We start from the raw sequence: 16,259 nt of genomic DNA, 5'->3' as shown, positions 1-16,259 counted from the left end.
ATTCTGTACCATTGAGCTACATTCTCAGTTCCTTCTGTCTTTAACATCACCATTCTGCTCTTGGAGAGATTGTGAATTTAAGTTCTTTAGTGATATTATTTATCTCTAATTTTCTTCATTAATTTATGTTCCATTTGCATGGCTTTCTTATTACATTAGGATGGGTTCATGAATTAGAGTGCAATTTGGTTCCTTTTCTTTCTTTTATGAGTTGCAAAAGGAAAAAATTAGTTAATTTCATTCTGAACTTGAAACCCTTTCTCTCTGCCCTTCACATCTTGGGTTCTTCAAATTGCTCTCTGCCCCTCTTCCAGATTCCGGTAATGAGAGCACCCCTCCAACTCATGTGAAATTCTCCATCCCTAGCCTGAATTCCCCCAAATTTCCAGAGAAAAAACTCATGTGTTTGTGATTGACAGTACCTCTGAGTCCATACAGATAAAGAGAGTTAATGCCTCTTTATGATAGGGAAGAGTGAAGCATGTTCAAAGATATGAGAGCAACTGGACTAAGCCTTGAGACGAGTAAGCACAAGCCAGAACCTAGTAGCGTGAACTAGTGGGTGATGTGGGAAGTCCTTCTGTATATGTGTTGGTTTTATTGGTTAATGAATAAAGCTGCTTTGGCCTACAGCAGGGCAGGATGGAGTAAGGCAGGGATTCTAAGCAGGCAGAGGAGGAAAGAAGGCAGAGTCAGGGAGACTCCATGTAGCCACCGAAGGAGACAGATGCCCGGGAACCTTACCAATAAACCACGAGCCTTGCAGTAAAATGTAAAATAAAGGAAATGGGTTAATTTAAGATATAAGAGTTAACTAGCAATATGCTTAAGTGATTGGCTAAGCAGTGTTTTAATTAATACAGTTTCTGTGTGATTATTTTAGGTCTGGGCAGCCGGGAAACGAACAAGCAGCCTCCGCCCACCAGTGGGATTTCATTAGGAAATGTGGCCAGCACCCATAAGATCTGGATGTGAAACTCACACTGGAGCTAGCTAGCTGTGCAGCCTTTGCCAGGCTACAATCCCTGGGGCTCAGTTTATGAAAAAAACAGATGATGATATGGGTGCTTAGTGTGTTGGATTGTCTTGAGAGGCCACCATGATGATGTCGTCAAGTCCCTAGCCCCAGTATGTTGTTTCACTTTTCTGTCCACACCCACCAACCTCCCTTCCAGGAAAAGTCATAGCTGCTTTTCAGCCGAGTGATAAACTGGAAGACATTCATCTCAGCTGCTGCTAATGCCCATATGCTCTCCTTTCGTCTTTTTTGGCATTTTGAAATGAGTGCTCCATAATGCTCTCTCTGGTGAACACGTTACTTTGTCTCCTTTAGCTAACATCAAGCCTTCTACTCTGACCAAATAAAGGAAACCAGAAAAGAGCCTTGTTTGCTTAAAACCATTAATACAAAGTTGTCCGCATAATGTTCCGAGGACATATAAATTAGAAATAATATTTGGTGTTAAGGAAGAAAAAGCTGAGATTAATGGCTTGAATCAATGGATGGCTTTCTTTTTCTCATAACAAACAAACCTGGAGATAATGGTTGTCTTCTGGGTATCAAAAGCCCAGGCTCCTTTTATCTTTCTGCTCAGCCTGCCTTAGCAAATGCTACTCTGTGGCCTTATAGTGTCGGACCCGCTTCACTCTGGGTAGAAGCAAGAGAGGGGCCACCGTGGGAAATACATGCTGCAGTGGCCTCAGTCACCCCGCTCCCTTCTGCAATGCTCCTGAACAGCCAGCAGCAGCGGAACCTCCCACAGTGCTGGCAGGCTTCTGTGTGGACTCTTCAAGATGTTAGCTACTAGCCACCCAGGACTTCCTGCCTTTTAGTATGGGCTAGGAAAACTGCAGAAACACATTTTTTAATTCTACTTAATGAGCGCAAATGTATTAGATCCGAGTCACGTGACTAACCAACCCAGAAGCAAGGCTGGAAATCATAGACTCGGGGGCTGGGAATACTGATCTCTTTCAGAAGATTGTGCTTTTCTTCATAAAACAAAACAAAACAAACAACAACAACAACAACAAAAAAGAGATATTAATAGAGGCAGGGAAACAGCAGTATGTACAAGGGGCTAGATGCATGTGAATGTTCCTTCAACCCAAAGGAATGAGGTCCTGAGGGCTTATTGCAGACACGTAATAGGAGATTTGTGCCTGGGAAGCAGGGTCCTAAGTCTTAGAGTCCATTCAAGAACCTGCTGTCTACAATGTGGAAACTGAGGTTCAGAAAAGTGAATGAGTTTTTCTTCATAGATGATGGGATGACCTGCCATGAATAACAGGCTCAATTAGCATCCATCCAAACACCATCGCAGGAAACCGGAAAGCCTCAGGGAGAAAATGCCCTGTGCTCATGGCTTTTAAAATTTAGGGAGGAAAAGCTAGAGAGATTTTGATGCCACCTATTGGCAGACAAACGTATCAGGTTCCCCTCCATAGAGTGACTTGTTATCGAGTATTAGAGGCATTGACAGGTCATACTGGGTCCTTGTAACCTCTGTCTCAGTTTGGAACATGTGATTCAGAATTCATTTGGCACACGAATTCTCCCTTGACTCTTCACATCTTAGAAAGGCTTCCCTGGAAAAGTCCTTTTTGCTTTCCAGCAACACCATCCACCTCAGCAGCGCATGGAAATATAAAAGGAAAGCTTATTCCCAGTTCTCAAAATTCCATGAAGTAGAAAAATAAAAAAGACACACCTTCGGGCTATAAATAACCCTGGGGTGAGATTCAAGGCTTTGCTTTGATCCACGGTCTCAAAAATAAATCCTGTTATTTACAGCCATCGCCTTGACTGGTTGAGTGTGTAACCATCCTACAGCTCAAAAGAAAGAAAACAGAGACTCCATTTCAAAACAAAATGCTCACCCTGACTCACTCAGGGAAGGAGCCAAGGTTTCTGATGCAGGGCAGCGACTCTCCGTCTGCTTTTTCCCTTCATCATCTGCCACCCTTAAAAATGCTCTCCACTGCACTGGGAAGAGTTCACATCCCTTCCCTCTTGTTCCCTGGCTCCCTTCCAGCCTTTGACTTGTCATCCTGATGGGTGAGATGCCTTTCATACTGGCACAGGACACAGAGCGGATGCCTCCCCTTATGTTATCAAACGGACCCAGCGAGTGAAGCCACCCAGAACTGAAGCCCTCCTTTCAGCTTGGGGAAGCTGGTGCCACCGAGTTCAGCAGCTTGGCTTTAGATAACCTTAACCATGGCTGTAGAACCCAGCAACACAGAATCCATGAAAAGGAGAGTCGGGAGGCGGTGAGTGACCCGGAGCAAAGGAGGGTTTGATTTCACAGTTGTTGGGGGGACTCTGGCTGGTTGGTGGGCAACTCGCTGCGGGGCAGTGATGGAGAAGACAGCCTATTAGCTGGTTATAAATTGTTCGTGCAGCTCAGCTGTGGGTTTCATATGCGAGGTGGGAGTAAGTTCTGCCCATGTGCCCTGCAAAAAGCCTCTTTGCATTTACCTTCAGTGTCATGCCTCAAGGGGAAAAAAATACCCTGGCATAAAGCTGCACACGTGTTCTGCGCACTGGCTTGCAGGCAACTGTTTCTAATTAGGGAACCGAAGCCTGCTGGCAGTCGCAAGTTTTGGTGTTGTGTTTAGTTAGCATGCCTATACAAAGGGGGAGGGGTAACTGTACTAGGGTTTTCTCTGTTGGTTTTGACTCTAACTTCTCCATCGTCCACGGTTAGTTGCTGGGCACCTTCAGAGCTTGTTTCAAGTAATATGCAGCAACTAACTGATTCACGGTCTGGTTATCCCAGCCCCCTGAATCAGGTTTGCGGTAGACATGATAAAACTTACTTGGGAAGGCTGCCTTGAAAATGAGATGGGCTGATAAGAAGAAATACTGGATAAGGAAATCACACGTGTTCAGCAAATCGCTACTGCCTTTCTCTTGCCTATAAAATAAGAGGTTTGTGTTAAATGGTCTATAAGACATTAAAAAACTTTTAAATTTAATAACTGTGTATTAAATTGTCTGCTAAGTGGAGATGCTCTCCTAGGTTTTGTGGTTCCAATCATGAACAAGTTAACAGAGGTGATCCCCTCAGTGGAATTTCAAGGTTAGAGTTCACAGTCAACATGCAAGGAAAACAAATTGGACCTTTTTTTCCCTTATTTCATCTCTGCAGATTTAGTCCAACACAGACTTCATCTCTAAGGCCATGTGCTACTGAATCCAATCTAGGAAGGATTGGCAGGCATGATGGTGACTGCAAATGGGTTTCCCAGAATCCACCCCCCTTCCCTAGGAAGAAACCCTGAGTGTTCCTGGGAGGTTAGTCCTTCCAGTGAAGTCTGTGTTTGTTATTTTGTTTCCAGGGGTGTTGTGAGCATATTTCAAGCTCCAAACCTGGGGCTTGTCTTTTATTGTGACCTCACATGCCAAGGCCTCAATGACTGACTTGTGCATAATCACATGACCCAAGTGTTTACTGTCAAGGCAAACCACAGGCACATGTGTAAGCTCCATGTGCAGCCAGATTTTCTCAGGGTTATTTTCCCAGGCTGTGATTTAATATGCCATCATAGAATGGCCTGTGAGGTGAATGGAAAAAGGAAAATGTTGATTTTTTTCCTGGAAGCTGTTTCTTCTCAAAAGTCTTCCCATTTCCTTTCTGGAACCATCAGTGAGGCTCCTTTGCCTCAATCCTGTCATTTATCCTTTTCTGGCCTTTGAAACTGAGAACTGTGGAGTGGTGTGAAGCTGACAACCAAGCCCTTCACCTAAAGAGAGATCTTGCTGTGTTGTGTACTATTTCAACAAGCAGAGAGGGAGACCCCTTTCTCCCGCACCCTGTGTGCTTGCCCATCATTTCTAACCCCTATGTAATTTCCAAGTCCAGAGAGAGAAACTTTTATTCATTTTACTTTATAGATTCTAAAGTCTAATTTATTCTGATTATGGCAATGTGCAGGGAGGTTTTGCTTGTCTAGTTTATCTACTTCTGCAGAGACAAATGAAAGCAGCCTGGTGTGTCTTTTCATCATTCCTTTGCCTGAATTTGACTTTGAATATGTTTATAACAGAAAAGCCATCATTTCCAAACTGCCTCCTGAGGACTCAAGATGTTGTTTAGCGGTATTACAAAGCAAAACAACAAACCCAGCCACTTCTTGTGTAAATGCTTAATACTGTGCTCAAAGTGCTTTATAATATGTGGCAGTGGTTGCGCCTTAAATAAGACCTATCATTTTGGTTTGGGCTTTTTGAAACAGCGTCTCTAACTGAAGCTGACGTCAAACCTCCTGTGTAATTCAGGGTAACTTCAACTTTCTGAGCCTTTCGCCCTTCACCTCCCAAATGCTGGGGTTACAGGAATGCAGTGCTATGCCTGACTTTGTATGATGTTGGCGCTTGAACCACAGAGTACCCTGTGTGTTAGGCAAGCATTCTACCAACTGAGCTAAAACCACAGCCGTAAGGTCTATTTTTAAACATACATCCTCTAAGCATTTATTTGTTGGCGAGGTTTTGTATTCACCAAAACATTCTGAGGTGAAGAGAAGACTAGCTGTCCATTCATTTATTCATGTCTTTATTGACATGTATGTATCAAATTAGTATTCAACGTCACCCCCACTTTTAGTGACAGTTGAGCTGGTCAAGAAGTTTCCTTGAATGTATGCAAAAACCAAAAAAGTATAGCTCCTATTCTCTTCTCTCTGCTCCTGTGATTTCACTGCTTTATCAGGGACTAAGGAGAAATGAATCACGTGCCTCCTGGGAGCTGGTGGGAGTTGCAAAGCTGAGCTGGGAATCAGGACTGAGGGCGCGGCAGGACCATGGAGAGCGCCAGGGCCGAGCTCAGGGCGGGGCGTCGCTCAGTCCCTAGAATCCCCCCAGGGGGCGCTGGAGAGGAGGTTTAGGAACTAGTATCTTGCCGGGCTGCTGGGCGCAAGGGTTTCGTCAGAAGGTGGAAATCTCAGAAGCTGCTATCTCCCACCCTCACCCCATTCCCTTCCTCCTTTCCTTCCTTCCTCACTCCTCTGCTCCCTCCCTCCTTCCCTAGTTCCTTCCTCTTTACTCTGCGAGTTTCCGAGCCTGGCAGCTCCCTTCACGCTGTTCACCTCTTCCCCCGCCCCCATCCCCAAGAATGGAGTCGGGGTTTCCAGAGCGACCAAACTCTCCTCCCAGCATCTTTATCTTCCTTGGCTGTTGCTAAACTGGCCCCAGCTGACCAAAGAGGGAGGAGGGAAGCCCGACCCTCCTAAGACCTCTTTTCAACTACACCATCCAGGACCTCCACTCCAAAGGCGGATTTTGTATCCTTGGGGGCGGGACAGACCTGTCCCGGGCTGAATTCTCTTTCTAGTCTCCGAGGCTGGCACACCCAGGTGAGTAGATGCCAACTCCGAGCCCCGCGTTCTTGCAAACTCGTCAGGGCTGCTGCGTAGCCAGACCAACTTTTGAGAAGCACTGGGTTTTTGCCCAGCCTGGCTTGTTTGTCGTTGCTGTTGTTCTGAACGGCGGCAGGACCAGCAGTCCTTCTTAAAAGGCAAAAAAAATAAAAATAAAAAAATTAAACTTTCAACTGTTTACATGCTTTCTCACATAACTCTACTCTCCCAGGTGGAGTGGAGAGGGAGACCCCAGGCGGGACCAAGGCACCTCGGTGAGGTCCGGCTGGGGAAGTCCTAGTGGCTTGGGGGGAGGATTATTATTGTTTTAGAAACGGGAAGGGGGAGGGGATCAGAGTCCAGGCTGAAGTTTCTGCTTCCCATCTGACAGAAAGAAAGGGAGAAAGGTGTGGGACATGGTGATGTTAGCCAATGGCTTGACCTCCTACTGTTTGGATCCATTCTTTGCCAAGAGGTCCTAATGATATTTAACCACGTCCATGACTCTCAGGCTTACAACTCACCCATGGATTTGCCCATGGATGTCTTTATTTGGCTCAGTCTCCAGGATTTGTTTTTTTCTTTTTGGTAAAATAAAATAGCAAGGTGGTAAAGAGGAACCAGAAACGCCAGAAAGTGGTTCCGACTAGATGGTGGTAACAGAATTACTAGAACTGAGTCCAAGGGGGTCCATTAGAAAGTGGTCCTCACAGAATTGAGTTGAACAGGGTCCAGTGGGAGCTGGCAGAATCTAAGAAATATTCTTAGGAATAGGCTCTTCTTCTTCCTCTTAGGGTAAGCAGGCTTCGAGGTTCCTATTCCCATTCTGTCTTCCAGGTTCTACTGGAGAAGAGAGAGGGGGCTGCAGGGGGCTGTAGACATGATGTAAGGACAGAGGCTTAGGGAAGATTACCTGTGAAAAGTCAGTGAGCTGGAGGAAGGAAATGAGAGCACCAGAGGTGAAGTGGGGGTGGGATGGAAGAGGGCACAGAGCCCTGGGAAAGTTTCTGAGAGAGGTACAGCCTCCTTCAAGCCCCCTTGCTGTGGACCAACCAGTTCCTAGAATCTCCCTGCCTCTGGAACCGAAATGCTTCAAAAATTCACAGTTTATCTTTGAAACACCGCAGACCAAGCCTAGGGCTTCCTCTTATTACTGCTTTGCAAGGATTTTCCAAGCGCTGCTCTGGTTTCTCATGGATCACTTGTTTTTCCATTTCCTGAACAGCGTTTGGGGCTGTCACAGAGTCCTTAAGTGTTCTCAGCTGGCAAGCTATCTCTTTAGCCCCTGCTTAAGTGTTCTTAAACTGAGACGAAACCCCATCTTTATTTAAACAAAACCCACAAAACCACCTTGGCTTCAAACAGAGCTCTCCTTACTCCCAGCCTCTGAGCACTCCTTCACAGTCTCTAATTTTAAAGGCATTTATGTTCGTTTTGCTTTATAGCAAAGCAGTTTAAGCCCCGCCCCTTCAAAGTTTCTTTACAATATAGGTAGGTATTTTTGCATCCATGGTGTTACTTTATAGTTCACAGTAACGGGGTAAATGTCCTAGCCATAGTTGCCTTAAAGCCAGTGTCAAAGAGCCAACTTTATTTAATGCCTTTCAAGTTTGGAAGACTGCATTTCTTAGCAGAAGATGAGACAAGACTCAGAGAGGCTTCTCTGAAATTAGATAACTTCTGATGTTTCCATTTGCCTCCCTGAACTGCCCCTGGGCCGAACTCATTTGATTTCCCTGTCTGGTAGGAAAGAGGGCTGGCCAAAAGTCCATTTAGCAGGTCAGGGTTCTGAACTGAGCTGGTCAAAGCTTCTTACATACACAGAGAGAGACAAAAATTGAGATGACGCTTGGGAAATATAGTTAGGACACCTGTGTGTGTTAGGCCAAAATTTTCTGACAGTTTCTCAGGTTCAAATTGAAACCACATCAGAAGTAGGTGATTCCCCCTGCACATTCTATAGAAAGATCTGTTGGTCCATAGTGAGGGTGGATACTGAAGCCTGGACAGTTGCCAGTGGTTGTATGAACAAAGCTGCCTGTGATGAAACCAATGCTCCACTCACACAGTCCCGTGTAAGAACTCCTGTGGCCATCGACTCCATTCTTTCCCTGAGTGGTCAGCCTGGTTTTTACTCTTCCCATGCAGGCCTTACATTGGCTCTTGGGCATAGACAGATTCTCAGCTCCTGAGCAGCAACTTTACTAGAACTTAGAAATGTTTACTTTAGGATAGATGGTCTGGGATTTGTGAGTTGCTTCTCAATTGTAAGAAAAAAGAAAAAAAGAAAAGAAAATGACTTCCCATTTATCTCCAGGTGTAGCTATGGGACATCTTGGTTAAATTGTCAGCTTCCTTGGAAGAGGACCCTGCTTTTTACAGGTTTTGGATTAAAAGTTGTCTTGTTGTAAAGGTTCTCTTCATCTGCATGCAGCATTTTGATGAAAAGGACCAAAAGTTGTGTGTGTGTGTGTGTGTGTGTGTGTGTGAGAGAGAGAGAGAGAGAGAGAGAGAGAGAGAGAGAGAGAGAGAGTTTTCAAAAATCTAATTGTTTGAGTCCATTATTATGAGTGAAAGCCTTCGGCTTACCTGACCGTGAGAAACTGGGTCAGCGTTGGAATCTTTTTCACATCTCTATTAGAATCTATCTTTTGAGACTCAGCTAAATGTATTTATAAGCTGTGCACCATGATTCCCCTTGGTGCCTGGAAGGTTAGGACCACCTTTACTCACACAGGGAGAGTCGCAGCTTTGGAGGGTTTGCGCCCAGAAGAGAGACTGAGAAGCACATTCTGAGGATGTCCACCAGGCTGATGGAATGTCAGTTTTCTAGCTGGGAAAAATCATGTGCTGATTCTTTGCATTCTTTAAATGTGATCAGATTTGTATTTCGTGGCTCTTGAAGAGGGAGAAGGAAGTAAATTCATTTCCTTTATTTGATCTTTCCATTTTTGTCTTCTTAATATTTTAAAACAAAACAAACAAACCCCTTTGGATCCATGGCAGTAACTCAAGTCACATTTCCTTGGCAACGGTAGTGATACACTGGAGTTATGAAATAGCAAGGCAGAAAATTCTAAATGCATTCAAAATAAAATGCCACCAGGTTCAGGACCATCCTCCAGGGCATTGAAATTGACCTCCCAGCACTCAGTAAGAGTTGTTTGCTTAAGCCAGTTGGTGGTGGTGGCGGCGGTACACGCCTTTAATGCCTCTGGGAGGCAGAGGCAGGTGGATCTCTGAATTCAAGGCCAGCCTGGTCTACAAGAGCTAGTTCCAGGCAGGACAGGCTCCAAAGCTACAGAGAAACCCTGTCTTGGAAAACAAAAACAAAACAAAACAAAAAAAGCAACAACAACAAAATAGTCAAAAAGAAAAGAAAGAGTTGTTTTATCCAGATCAAAACACAGATAGTCAGAGCTGGGTTTTTACTTTTATTCTTTTTAGAATTCTTCTTCTTCCTCCTCCTCCTCCTCTTCCTCCTCCTCTTCTTCTTTTTCCTCCTCCTCCTCTCCTCCTTCTCCTCCTCCTCCTTCTTCTGGAGGCATGTCATGAAAGTAAACAAGCTTGCCATTTCAAATCCATTCTCAAGGTTGGGTATGTAGAGGTTGGCATTATGTTGAAGACCAAACTCAGTAAGTGTGTGAGGGTCAGGTACATGATCACTCCTATGATATTTGAGCTAGGCAGTCTATAGTAAGGACTCAGTTGGCATCCAACTCACCCAATGAACATCTGCTAATGCTTGTGTCTACAAAACACAAACATGGTAGTGCCGAGATGAGCTCGTAGGCTTTTCTGTGCTAAAAATCTTATTCCTAAGTGGCTTCTGTTATCTTGTGAATTAATAGGATATGTCATATAACATACTTCATATATAAAATATTGTTTAACATATTTCTGAGTCAGTAAATCCCAATAAGTCCTTAATCTGTTTGCTGAGTTCTTTGAAAGCCTCCAAAGGACCACTAGCTGTTAGGTCAGTACGTATTGAGGGCCTTGAGGCTGCTCTTGTAAAGAGAGAGTAGGTGAGAGTATTCTCTTTTTCCAGTCCTGTTATTTTATTGTGCCCAGAGGTGGTGGAGGTCACTGACATAGCTCTGTGGCGGATTCACTGCTAACTGGCAAAGAATAGCTTAGCGTCCTGGAACTATGACTCTCCAGACTGGCTGAGCCTGAGGATAATCTACTGACTCTAATTGGACAGATGTGGAAATGAAAACTCAGGGAATTGACTTGTGCAGGGCCAGGAGTCTTATTCGACAACCGTCTTGATTACTCCTCTTGTCAAGAGACTCCAGTTCCCTGCAGGCCATTACGGCGATGGCGCCAATCCCTGGCGCCATGTATACTGATCATCTCGGTGGCGCATGAGTTGGAGATGATGGGGGGAACCCCCACCCCCACTGGGGTGTTTAGAGAAGCAGAATTGGGAGTTTATTACATTTTCTCTTGGAGACACTGCAATATTTACCCAGCAGATGTGATTACATTTGTACAAAGTCATTGTCTGCAGCCATTCCTGCTAGTGTGCATGCTCTGTGAAGAACTGTCCTTGCTGCATAGGTTTAGACATCTACTTTAATGTCACATGGAGTCAATAAAGTAAACAGAGATGTTCTAAGTGTTCAAGAGTCTAAGAATCCACGGAGGAATCTTAACTCTGCTTTAATTAAAGAGCTATTTAAAATGAGTAAACTTTCTCAAATGTTGCTTTTACATGCCTGTTTCAGAACACAATATATATAGCTTCATTATTCTTATTTTTAAAAGAAAAGTGGGTATTTTTTCCTTGGAAATATCGGGGTAATACAGAATTTCAATGGGACCCTGGAAAACTTCTCTGGCTTAAAGTGTATGGATGAAATACTTTCCCGTCTCAAAGATCTAGCTTTTAATGGATCAAATTACTTCTCTCTGAAAGTGTGTGTGTGTGTGTGTGTGTGTGTGTGTGTGTTGGGGGGGAGGGGGGATGAAGGAAGCCCAGAAGCTGCCTGGCTGGAGTTCAACTCCAGCAAGCCCAAAGTTGCCTAGATCAGGCTGGGCTTAGGAGGGTTAGCATGAGGATGGACTGTCGGTCGCTAGAGGGCGCCGGAGCACCGGCAGAGCCCACCTCCTGGGGCTCATGAGCCTGGCTTCTAAGTTCAGAACTGTACCCAGGTGCGAGGCACCCATCGGGGTTCTTGACTCCTCTGTCCCCCAGTGCAGGTCCCCTCTGTCTCTTCCACTCACTTGCTCATTAAGAGGGGAGCAACAGGCTCTGTTCCAAAAGCCACGGGTGAAGACACCGAGGAAAGGGGCAAAGCAACGTGTTGAAAGTCACAGCTGGAGGAACAGAGAGAGATGGCAGGGTGAGAGAAAGAGGGCCACCACTTGGTCTCTAGAAACCTGGACAGGGTTCTTTACAACACTCGTTACTGTTCGGTGTCTTTGTCTCCTTGTGTATCAAGGAACTTGGTCAGTGGAGGGTAATTCAGAGAGAGAAGGGTGAGTGGTAGAATCTTATCCAGCAGGCACTTGAACGTTTCCTATACCTACCTACCCACCTCTCTCTCTCCTTCCCCCCCTCCCTCCCTCCCTTCCTCCCTCCCTCCCTCTATCATCTATCTATCTATCTATCTATCTATCTATCTTCCATTCTTTATCTGTTTTTCTGCGACAGTGTTTCACTGTGTAGCCCAGGTTGTCCTCCAATTCTTCATCCTTCTAACCCAGTCTTCTAATATCTAGGATTATAAGTATGCTCCACCATCTTCAGCTACCCTTCTGTACCAAAATGTGTGTGTGATATGTATGCACACACACACACACACATGTATACCTAACAAATATATTCAACATATTATGAATGTGTTAATATTCATAAATCAAACCAAGTTGCACTACTGCCTTGTATCTACTAGTTTCATCAATACCATAATAAAATAAATGCTTAAGTAATTGATTTAATGCATTTATATGGAAAATGATTTGGAAAGAAATTCAATAGAAATGTAACAAGCATCCTAATCCCTAAATGGTATGTCTGAAACAATCAATCAAACCATGATTTCTATTTTAAAATATTTAAAGGTAAGACTGGGAGAAGAGATGGCTCAGTGGTAAAGAGTACAGGCTGATCTTCCAGAGGACCTTAGTTCAATTCCCAACACCCGCACAGTTGCTCCTAAAAGTCTGTAACTCCAGTTCTAGGGGATCACATGCCCCGTTGTAACACCTGCAGGTACTGCGCATCCATGTGGTTGACAAGCATTTATGCAGGCATAACAACCGTAAACATAAAATAATTTAAAAACTCTTTTGAATATTTAAAGGTATATATATATATGTATATATATATAGTCAATGTAGATACTATTAAAAAATAAGAACAGTAAAATACAGGATGTCTTATCATTGCCATTAAAATGACAAGTCCAACACCAGAGTGCAGGACTCCTCCTTTTATGCCTTTGTTTCTTTTTGTGTTGACTCAACAGGTGACTCAAAGGCAAAAGTTTAGAGACAAAATGAAAACCCCACTGGTTTGCACCTGACACTGTGTCACTGAAAACCAGGTGCCTGCACCTCTGCCCTCACGGTTAGTGCTCTCTAGCTAGAGCTGGGCTCTGGAGAACACCCTTCTGGTTTTCTAGATGAGGAAGACTGTTTTCTAGAACAAAAACGAAACTATGGCCAGACTTCTTCTGCATGTACCTCCTCAACTCTGTGATCTGTAGTGACTGAAAATCATATCCAGAGCAAGGGAGCATAAGAGGAAAATCTGGAAACAGTAGATTTGGGGGCCACTATTAACATTGACCATAGCTTCTGGCCTGATTTATTTCCTTCTATTTATTTATTTATTTTTGTATGCGACTAGGAATTGAACCTAGGACCTCACACGTGCTAGATAAGCACTTGCCATCGAGCTACAAGCCCAGTTTCTATGTTTCTTTTTGTTTTGAGACAGCATCTTACAAATTCCATAATCTGGCCTTGATCCTCCTGCTTCAGTCTCCCAAATAACTGGCATTTCAGGCCTGTACAATCAGGCTGGGTCTGGCCTGGGCTGATTTAATTTTAAAGAGATAAAAATGTATCTTCTATGGATGCAAGAAATGCGAGCCCCAGACAGCCCCATGAAATTAAGAACACCCTTTTCCTTAGTCATGATTCTATTGCTGTGAAGAGACACCATGACCAAGGCAACTCATAGAAGAAGCATTTAATTGGGATCTTGTTTACTGTTTCAGAGGTTTAGTCCATTATTATCAAGCCTGGAGCATGGATGGTGCTGGAAAAGGAGCTGAGAGCTATATTCTGATCTGCAAGGAGAGAGAGAGAGAGAGGGAGGGAGAGAGAGAGAGAGAGAGAGAGAGAGAGAGAGAGAGAGAGGCCTGTCAAGGGTTTCATTGCTGGTGACCAAGTGTTAAAATATATGGGCTTTATGGGAGCCAACATCCAAGCCATCATGCTCATCTCTTCTTCTAGGTGAGGGAACAACTTCAGTAAATTACAGATACATGAACCATCTGGAGCCCAGGTTACACCAGAGGGAGCTTCCTCAACTCTGGGCCTGGGTTTCAGCTCATCCTTCTGTCCCTGAAGAATGAGGGTAGATCCTCTTGTCTATTTCAGAGCTGACCTGAAAACTGTCAGCCTTCTAGCATTTCTGTTGTAATGAGGAGTGGCGGGGCTACGTTTCTGGCACCCAGCCACCTGCACGGCTAGCTTTATACCCGAAATAATTACACAGAAACTGTATTCTTTTAAACATTGCTTGGCCCATTAGTTTTAACCTCTTATTGGCTAGCTCTTACATATTGGTCTAACCCATTTCTAATATTCTGTGTAGCACCACGAGCTGGCTTACCAGGGAAGATCTTAACCTGTGTCTGTCTGGAGTGGGAGAATCATGGCGACTGCCTGATTTGGCTTCTTTCTCCCAGAATTCTGTTCTGTCTAATCCACCTACCTAATTTTCTGTCCTATCAGGTCAAGCAGTTTTCTTTATTTGTTATCCAATGAAAGCAACAGATAAGATACAAGACCCACCTCCATCATTTCCCCTTTTTCGGTTTAAACAAAAAAGAAAGGCTTTAAGTTTAACATAGTAAGATTACATATAACAAAACAGTTATCAAGCAAGAATTACAGTTACAATATTTATATCTATTTTATCTTTTATCATAACTAAGGAAAACTATAATTATCTATCCATTCTTCAACTCCATCAAAGACTCCAGAAGGATATAATATTACCTAGGTAAACAAGAACTAAGAAACTTCAAACTCTAGAAATGACAGAGACATCTCACTGCCTGGAAAGTCACCCAAAGTTCTTTTGTACCGTTGGGGCTTCCATCTTCAGCCTACAGGCCCATAGTATCCAGCAGACATTTCCATGAAGCAGGAAATTTCAAAGACAGTTCAGTCACTATCTGCTGTGTCCTGCAGAATGTCTCACAGACTCTTTTATGAGTCAGAAACCCCAAAAGACGTCTCATCTTTAGGCAAGTTCAGCAGTCCTCTCTCTGAGGGTTCTTTGTGTCCAGTTTATGCATCAGTCCAGGCAAGAGCAGTTTCTTGCCCAAATGGCTATCAAACTCCATAAGGATCCTCTTCGATGCCCATCTTCCTCTTGAAGTCGACTGGTGCTGCCAGGAGCAGATGTGTCTCATTTTCATGAAAAGCCCTAAGTTATTAAAATATCTTAAATGCCATGTTCTGTAGTCTTTGGAAGATATGAAGAATGCCTATCTAATTGAAATATATCTCTATATATCCAGAAAATCTAACTAACATGATTACAAGCTTGACTATTATCGATGATTATCCATCAACAACGTGTATTTCCTAATTATTCATTACATTTTTAAAATGAACTACACAATCACAATACCTTAATCAAGATTAGAAATATGCATATAATATAATGAAATTGACCTTAACTTAATACCAATAAAGCAAAATTTATACCAGTGTAAATTATTCATATCTATATCACATTTCCTTCAAAAGCACGATGGGATGGTGTGTGTATAGAACACTCTAGGTTCTTTGTGCTGCTTAGAGTATATGCCAGAAAACCACTGGGCTGTGATATGGTTTAATGAGGACAAATGAGTATTTGTAGACTTTTGGTCTACAGTGAAGGCTGTAACACTACAGACTTGCTTTCGACCCTGACTCTACCACTCTGTGGGTGTCTGGATTTGGCTGAATTGCACAGCCTCTTTATGTCTTATTCCTTCATTCATTAAAGAGTGGATGGGCAGACTGAAGGTAATCGGACAGTGGGCCCATCCTCACTATGTGCTAAGGGTTGCTTTTCTCTGACTTCTTCAGGAATATTTTTTTCTAACAGAGTCTCTCACCAAACCTGCCTCTCACTTATTTCACTAGACTGGCTGGCCAGCAAGACACAGGGATCCCCTTGTATCTGCTTTTCCAGTAGCAGGATTGCAGATGCTGGTCACTGTGCCTGACACTCAGGTCCTCATGCTTACGTGGTAGCCATCTGATCAGGCAAGGCCTGTCCCCAGTCCCCAAATAGTGTTGTTGCTTTTTTATTTTTTTAATTTATTTATTTATTAAGGATTTCTGCCTCCTCCCCGCAACTGCTTCCCATTTCCCTCTCCCTCCCCCAATCAAGTCCCCCTCCCTCATCTGCTCGAAGAGCAATCAGGGTTCCCTGACCTGTGGGAAGCCCAAGGACTGCCCACCTCTATCCAGTTCTCGTAAGGTGAGCATCCAAACTGCCTAGGCTCCCACAAAGCCAGTACGTGCAGTAGGATCAAAAACCCACTGCGATTGTTCTTGAATTCTCAGTATTCCTCATTGTCCGCTATGTTCCAAATAGTGTTTTTTAAAATAAGCAATTTTATTACTCACATTTGCTTTGCCTAAAAGAG

General features: G+C 43.8%; 1 protein-coding gene across 2 annotated transcripts in view; it reads left to right on the top strand.

Moving 5' to 3' along the window:
- Positions 1-2,942: 2,942 nt before the first annotated feature.
- Cpne4 (copine 4) overlaps positions 2,943-16,259 on the top strand; it is a 464,454-nt gene continuing 451,137 nt past the window's right edge. Inside the window, exon 1 of one of the 2 annotated variants that reach the window (XM_041677389.1) lies at positions 2,943-3,273. In XM_041677389.1, the coding sequence (XP_041533323.1) occupies positions 3,221-3,273 (53 nt within the window). In that variant the 5' untranslated portion in view covers positions 2,943-3,220. Of the gene's footprint in view, positions 3,274-5,808; positions 6,361-16,259 lie in introns of those variants that run through there. The other variant, XM_041677391.1, reaches the window with a different exon arrangement.

This window comes from Microtus oregoni, unplaced genomic scaffold (assembly GCF_018167655.1).
Source record: "Microtus oregoni isolate MIOR12 unplaced genomic scaffold, Mior012 000028F_ref0000031, whole genome shotgun sequence".
In the NCBI taxonomy this organism is placed as follows: domain Eukaryota; kingdom Metazoa; phylum Chordata; class Mammalia; order Rodentia; family Cricetidae; genus Microtus; species Microtus oregoni.
This window is presented reverse-complemented; position numbering and strand designations above follow the sequence as displayed.